The sequence below is a fragment of the Limulus polyphemus genome, unplaced genomic scaffold, assembly GCF_000517525.1.
Source record: "Limulus polyphemus unplaced genomic scaffold, Limulus_polyphemus-2.1.2 Scaffold2480, whole genome shotgun sequence".
Taxonomy (NCBI): domain Eukaryota; kingdom Metazoa; phylum Arthropoda; class Merostomata; order Xiphosura; family Limulidae; genus Limulus; species Limulus polyphemus.
In genome coordinates this window covers 60,279-68,454 of record NW_013668090.1, presented here as the reverse complement: position 1 = coordinate 68,454, position 8,176 = coordinate 60,279, and the positions used below count along the sequence as shown (strand labels likewise).

Sequence of the window (8,176 nt, the reverse complement as noted above, 5' to 3'; positions counted from 1 at the left end):
GAGTATTGTCGAGCACGAGAGACGTTCTAGCGTTTGTTATAGAGCGGCTGTTGAAATTAAGTGTATCGGTAAAGTTGTATTTGGAAAGAATAAATCAGTTTTATTTAAGAAAGGACTTGTGTCGCTAAAGTTTCGTTGGAACGAAGTTACGGAAAATTAATTAACAAACGAAGACGTAACAATATGTATAATTTTTACAAATAACTTAAAATCTAAATACATAGATTAAGTGAGATGAAAGTCTTACTTTAGAGTTAAAAAATCTACATAAAAGCATGAATTACTTAATTTATTAAAAATCATAAGTGTGTCACAATTGAAAGAAGTTTTACTATCATTACTTCGAGATATTTTTATTATATGATTTAGCAATTTTATTTATAAACTTACCATTTTCTTCCATCAAATCCTGCACAAAGACATTAACACCAAACCTGAAAACTCTTGCATTCTACAAGAATGACATAAGTAAGAAATTTGTTCAAAACATTTCAACTAAAACTACCATAATAATAATAATTCTTCATTACAATCAAGTAAAGCCTTCAATATTATTAAATAGACATACTACTGAAAAAAAAAATCTAAAAAAGTAATAGCTGTTTCTGTTTAATTTGTTTCAATTAAGATATTAAAGAAAAACAGCCATGTATGTATGTATGCTTCTCCAGCACCTGATGCTTATATATATGATAATCAGTAACCCTGAAAAGATGCATGCCATGACAATGGAGCAACTCAAGCCACTTCTCATACTGCCTCAAATGAACAATCCCTGTAATGAATACATGCAGTTAAGTAATTTCAAGTACACTTAGCATCAACATTTCAGTGATAATCTCAGTTGAATTAAATATAAAAGTCTCACAAGCAACATGAAGATGGTGCAACTATTGTGTCAGAATATTAAAAATTATGATTGAATTAATGCTTTATTATTAATTTGTGAACCTTACAAGACTTATTACACAGGTCTGTCACTTACTTAGTAAGTACATGTTGATAATATATTATTATGGCTTATAGTAGGCTTAGTTAAGCTAAATTTTATAGATAGTATTGATATTCATGTAAAGTGAATATTATATACAATGTAGATGGCTATTTCTTTGCTACTCTGAATGCACATAACCAAAACTATCAACATTCCTTCCATGTTTAGCATAAAACGTAGTGAAAATTGTATGATATAGACTTGATTACATATCTTGCTAATATTCAATATAGGTTACAACGGGCTTATAAAAATTGTACTTAATCTCACAATCTGGATTTACTCCTTGAAATATTTGCAGGGATGAAGTCTAAAATATAATTAAATGTACTTTTCTTGAGATCTGAATTCAAGCTTCTGGATAGTTGACATGAGAAGAATAAAAACAAGTGACAACAGGACATCAACATAATTATCTTCAAATTGCCATATATGAAATCTTTTTTAGATTTCTTTCACTCTGCAGGACATGCAATGGCAATATAACATTAATTCAAATGAAGCATCCCAAAAAAAATATGCTGATACACTAAATCTTTAACCCCAAATTACCAATTTGTTTACATATCTTTCAGTATATTCCACCATAATAGATAATTTTATGTTTTTCTCTGTCACAACAATAAATGTAAACACATAAAAAAACAGGTGAAATTTTCTATGTAAAATACACAAAAAACCTCAGCAGATTAGCAAAATGAATTAAGTCTACAGTATTTTTGTTTAATCGTTTGTGTAACTCATACATTATTATGGATTATGTATCTAACCATCATGGACACATGAGCAATTTGTTGCACAAACAGCTTAGAAAAATGTGTTTAAAAAATCTAGTGGTTTCCATATGTATCCCCAACTGGTAATTATGGGGTTACATACAGTACCTTATGTCTCTTGAATAATCCACTTTTCTTTTTAAATTTTTCATTACAAATACATAATGTCCTCAGACATAACACTAGATGTAGGAAATACATCTAACAAATCACTTCACTTTTTACTAATTTATTACATTTCAACATGTTGTTCAGATTCAGTATGTTCAAGTAATATGTCCTAGGAGTTTGTTTCCCCTTTTACTGCTACGTTTCTGTCGAATAATTTTTAACATTGATGTGTATGTCTTATTATTTGAAATGTTCAAAGATTGAAACTGTGTTTAGATGAGTCCATTCATTTAAAAGATAAAAAATTATACAATGAAAACATATGGAAAAACTACAAGTAATGTTAACCTCAAAAGCTGAACATGGCCCCATAAGCTGTACAGTTTCAACACTATTTCCAACATTTGTGTCTATCACCAAGATCTTTATTCATTATGTTTTTCTTTTTTATTAACTGTGTAAGCTTTTTTATGACAGTTAAACTATTAGATTAATACAGTCTTCATAAATTCCTAATAAAGAAAAGGTTTAAAAATGACACTAGAAGCAGACTTACAGAGTCAACAGATTTCAAACTTATTTCTTGCAAAGTGCATGCACAGTCAGGTCTATCAACTCCCTCAAAAGCATTACTGTTGCCACTCCAATATATATCACATTCTCTTCTCATCTTTTCAAAGTAGTTTATTTTATCAAGGTAGCAAATTGTAGCTTCATACAAATCATTTGTATTAACTGACCCACAAGTGTTGTTGGAAGGATGTTCTGAAGTGTTTGGAAGATCAAAGTTTTTTTCACAAAATACTTCAGACATGCTGTTCAGATTACTAAAACTGTGCTTCGTAGAATAGTCCTCACCCATCATTAACAGTTCAGAATTTCCTATACAAATAAATAGCAGCACATATTGTAATGTGACAATTAACACTATAATTCCAAAACTACAATCAACCACATTCTTTAAATTTAGCATATGACTGCAAAACCTACAGACAGAGGCAGACAAGGCAATTGCCTCTTCTGAAACTTTGCCGAGTATAGCCTTAAATCTTTTATATTATGTCCTCTATTTTTTCACTAAGATAACTAATTTTCTTTGTAAAATGTCTACAGGTAACATTTATACTATGAATGATAAATGATTACATATCTATTCCAAATGTATCTTTTAAGTATTAAAAGGGCTCTTCCCTGGACTTGCTAATGTGGCTTTTGACAGCTTGCAAACTTCCTATTTCATCTAAACATAAGACTCTAGTTATTGCCTTAACAGACTATGAACCTGTAGAGAAGTTCTTTAGTCTATGATGACTTTCATCATTATAAATATTAGCAAAGAAACTAACAAATACATTTTCAAACAGATTGCATGCAGTATGCAAGTACTACATACCTTACCCTTCTATAGGGTATATTATATTTCTACAAAAAAAAATAAGTTCTGATTTGGTACATACTAAATCTCATTGAGGTCATATGGCAGGTTTAACTTGAAACATTACTTTCTGTAGCAGGGTTTTATGATGGATGCTATCTACTTGGTGATCTGCATGTCCGAAATTGTTTTGATATAGTGTACTCAACCCTGTATATATATATATATATATATATATATATTAATTTTGTTTTCCTGCACATATGTACTTATAACAAAAACATGCAAGAAAACTGTCAATATACATTCAGGAATTCACAAGTTAATATAAAAAAGTAGTTACAACATAAATGAAACAATATGTTCTTCAAATATTACTCAACCTACAGTGAGAAGGAGAAAACTAATACTATCATGAATAGCTATTACTTATTTTAATTATTTCCAGTATGCATGTTTTGACAGAATCTGTACTATCTCAAAGGCCTGAAAGCACCACTAGTAGCAAGGATACCAACTGATGACCTAAGTCATAAAGGTTTTTTGTGGTTTGCCTGTTACCAATAATTAAGAATATTTATTATTAATTGCAATTATTATTGTAGAATTTTAGAAGCTCTTCTGGTTGAAGTTATTACATAGTCATTATCAATAAATATTTCACTTTCTTTATATAAACCCCAACTTCTAACAATGTATCTATATATATTTGCAATAATAGAACTATCAGAAGTGTCAACAGCTAAAACAAATCTTACAATATTTTGAATTTTAAACTAAGAATATAATCAGATACATTAACAACACTCAATCTGTAAAAATAAACGGTTCTGTTCAATCATTAACTGCCATCAATTTCTTCTATTTCAACACATTAATAATCATCATTAGTCATCCAGTCTACTTGTCATATTAAATTTGTTGCTATTTCACAAGGCATCGCTGACTGGTTGAAACTTAAACTCAGAATAATTTTTGAAAAAAGGATAAAAATCATATAATGAGCAATTTAAGTTCATGTTATTTTGCTAGTGTAAAAACTTCCTCTCACAGACTCTACTGACAGGTAATTCTAAACATGCATTTTTAAATCATTAAACAATAACACAATATTTTAATACAGACCAACAATACTTCAGTTGTATGGTCTTTCACATATAAACAATTGAAACAGAAATAAATAAAAACTTGAAATTTCAATTGGAATACACATATCTTTAAAGGATGCTACATAAGGAATGCAAACCATGATTAGTCTCAAACTGTGCACACAAAACATTAGACCAACATGGTATACACGTGATCTAGCTAGTTATAGTAGTGTATCTATATTATTATATTTTGCTTAGTAGCTAAAAAAAACAACATAAGAATAACAGCATTTATTAGAAGTTTGGTTGAATTATGAGCCTTAGTTTTAATTACTATTGTTATTATGCTGATAACATCATATGGTGCAAATATAGATTAAATATTATTATTTGAAAGAGATTGTTTGTTTGTAATTAATCACAAAGCTACACAATGGGTTATCTGTGCTCTGCCTACCATAGGTATCGAAACCCGGTTTCTAGCGTTGCAAGTACGCAGACATGCCGCAGTGCCACTGGGGAGCATTTTAAAAAGAGGTGCATTTCATAAAGTATTTCTGCTTAACACAATATCAAAAAATTTAATTTCACATGGTATTTTTTTTATAATTATTTATTTGAGAATGTAAGCTACTGGGTGTATAATTATTTCTCATTTTCTTTTACTGTTTAGATTACTATACTTTGGTCCCCGTTTTTTTGTTAATTATATTATAAAATACCCCTATATTAGAGAATGATTATTTATATTAGACTTTTAGCTGTGCATATATATATTTTTTTTCGTAATTAATGTTTAAAAGTATTTTACACAACGGCGAATTTAAATTAATTAATGATATAAAAACGCGTATTTGCCAAGTAGGCGTAGTATTACATAATGCTTAATATTTGTTTTCCTTTCACTTGTGTCGTCTGCTACAACTGGAAAGTCTAACTAGCACTGTAAATTATTGCTCTCGAGTCCCGGGGCTAAAAAAGTATCATGCAGCTTGCCTTTGGTAGTTTGTGGTAATTTCACTAATGTTTTTGGTACTTTTTGTCATATTCGGAACTGACATTTTTTCTACTTGTAATAATTCAATTTTAAAACTGGAGTGTTTTGTTTTCTTAACACAGCCACGTGCCATTACATATACATATTCTGCTATCAAATGCAATGCCACCATATAGACACTGATTCGGCTTAGAGCGATCGCCCTTTTACCTGCAACTAAAACATCAAATACAAATTGACATGACCTCTATAATCGTATACTAATAGTAATGTACAAATAGTAGATATTAAAAGTGCACCTTCAAGCATCGTAAAACAAGGCTTTTTTTTTGGGGGGGGGAGGTATTAGAAGAGAGTATGAAGAATGTGAGTTGCCTCTAATACACATAGGGTAAAAATGCAAAAGAAACAAAAATATTTTCTTTTATTCCTATTCAATGGGTTTTATAACCACTTTTATTTTATGACATAAAACTAAAAGTACCTTTTTCTGTATTAACATTTAATAGCTTATTACAATTATTTTTCCACTGCAAAACTCTACTAGTTTCCATGTTTCGTTTACTTTAAAGCTTAAGTCCTATTTTCTTTTCTAATAACTTGTAGCAAGCCAGGTGTAGAATCGGGTATATATATATTCTTAGCTGTTGTCAATTTTTATAGCAGAAATTAAAGGGCATTTTGGGAAAATAAGGGCAGGAAGGTGGGGGCTTGAGCCCACCCAGACACTCCCTTGTGCATGACACTGTTTACTCATCCAGCAAAATAAAATAAAATAATTTAAACTCACATACAAGCACACAACACCATTTATAAGTATCGCCTAACATAACCAAATCGCAGATAGATGACGATTCACAGCACAATAGAGTTTGTTTGTTTTGAATTTTGCGCAAAGCTATACGAGGGCTATCTGCGCTAGCCGTCCCTCATTTGGCAGTGAAAGAATATAGGGCCTTCTTTTCTATGTAGTTTCGTCACACCAAACATGCTCGCCCTTTCAGCCGTGGGGGCGTTATAATGTGACGGTCAATCCCACTATTCGTTGGTAAAAGAGTAGCCCAAGAGTTGGCGGTGGGTGGTGATGACTAGCTGCCTTCCCTCTAGTCTTACACTGCTAAATTAGGGACGACTAACGCAGATAGCCCTGGTGTAGCTTTGCGCGAAATTCAAAAACAAACAAACAAATCTATGTGGTTTTTCGCTAGCTTGTTTCATTAAAGAGATGCGCATGCGCATGTTTCATTTCTATGTGGTTTTTCGCATAAAAAAGATGCGCACGCACATAGATAATTAATAATACCCAGGTGCACGCCCTGAGAATCCACTTAGTATGGGTGCAAAATTTCAAGTTTCTTTCCTCTTAGAGATATAGCGGGCACATTTCATTTTTATGTGTTTTTTCGTATAAAAAGATGCGCAAGCGTGCGTAGATAAGTAATAATACTCAGTTGAAAAACCTCATGGTTCACTTAGTATAGGTCCAAAGCTTCACGTTTCTAGGTTCTTTCCTCTTGGGGCTATGGCGGTTACACAAAGACCTACAGACACGCCCTTTTATTATTATAGATAACAGTATAATCAGCTTATACTCTAACACTGATGAGTAAAATGGATTTTTTCTTTGAATGGCAGTAACCATCAGAAAATGAAAAATTGTGACTGCTGAATATTAACCAAATTCCATATTGTTTATTTTATTAGCTAAGTATAATTATATTTACGCTTTCTTAAAATTTGTAAGTATCTTCACAAAGTTTTCTTCGTTCTGTTACGTCTCTGGTCGTTGGTTAATTTTCCGTATAATTTCCTTCGGATGAAACTTTAACGATACAAGTCCTTTCTTAAATAAAACTAGTTTATTCTTTCTCAATACAACTTTGCAATACACTTAATTTCCACAGTCACTTAATACACGCTATAATTCACAACGATTCACGCACTTTACTTACGGTCACCACTGCGCTTGACTTAATTATTCGTCTCTATCTCTGCCTGTCTGCAATTATCCTTATATCGTCACTTCATTTGCCAGCTTATATATATACAAAAATAGAGGGCGCGTAGAAAAGACTAGAGTTGCCACGAACAGACATGATCCTTCTAGAATATCATGACGTGTTACTAGGGTCACGTGACTTCCGCTGTCGTAACAGTTCCAAAACAAAGGTGCTTCTCAATTAAAACCAGTCTACTAAGTTTGGGTAATAATTAAAACATGAATAAGAGGATTCTGCTGATAGCGTTGTGGTATGCTGATATATCACGTTTTCTACCTGCTTTAATGAAATAGAATTTTTTTAATTTTTGGATTTCAGTTTCCACGTTGTAAACAGTGTAACCTTGTTCAATTCCTTCATTTCTTTGTTCTCTACTCTACCCGAGAAAATAATTCAGTATATACAATATTCAGGTTAAAATCTGTAGCTCTGTAATAGCTTTTGCTGACTATGACGTTGATTAAATGTAACCGCCGAACAATATTGTCGACAGGACAAAGAAAACGAGCTTATTTGTTGAATTCAGGTGCGTTTTTTTTTAATCAGTTTCTACTGGAAATCACAGAAAAAAGGCGTCATTCATGAACAATGTGTTTTATTTCTGTGGTGATTAATCCAAAGGGAAAAGCTATGGAGCTTAACACAGCCTAGTAGAAAGAACTGCCACTGTGTTTTCCACTTATTTGTTATAATAAAAAATTTTTCATTTATTCCGACTCGTTATTAGGAAATTTGAAGTTAAAAGTTTTTGTTTTTATGGTATAGGTATGTTGCGTCAGCGAGGTCACGTGACTAGTATCACGCCACCCGTTTTCTAGAAATATCCTGTTCC

General features: G+C 31.6%; 1 protein-coding gene across 7 annotated transcripts in view; it reads right to left on the bottom strand.

Moving 5' to 3' along the window:
- LOC111087693 (MCM domain-containing protein 2-like) overlaps positions 1–4,672 on the bottom strand; it is a 97,644-nt gene extending 92,972 nt beyond the window's left edge. For 3 of the 7 annotated variants that reach the window (XM_022395191.1, XM_022395195.1, XM_022395194.1), the window contains exons 1-2: positions 2,438–4,672; positions 391–451 (exon numbers count right to left, since the gene is read on the bottom strand). In XM_022395191.1, coding sequence (XP_022250899.1) covers positions 391–451; positions 2,438–2,854 — 478 coding nt within the window. In that variant the 5' untranslated portion in view covers positions 2,855–4,672. Of the gene's footprint in view, positions 1–390; positions 527–2,437 lie in introns of those variants that run through there. The other 4 variants (XM_022395193.1, XM_022395192.1, XM_022395197.1 and 1 more) reach the window with 4 other exon arrangements.
- Positions 4,673–8,176: the final 3,504 nt, after the last annotated feature.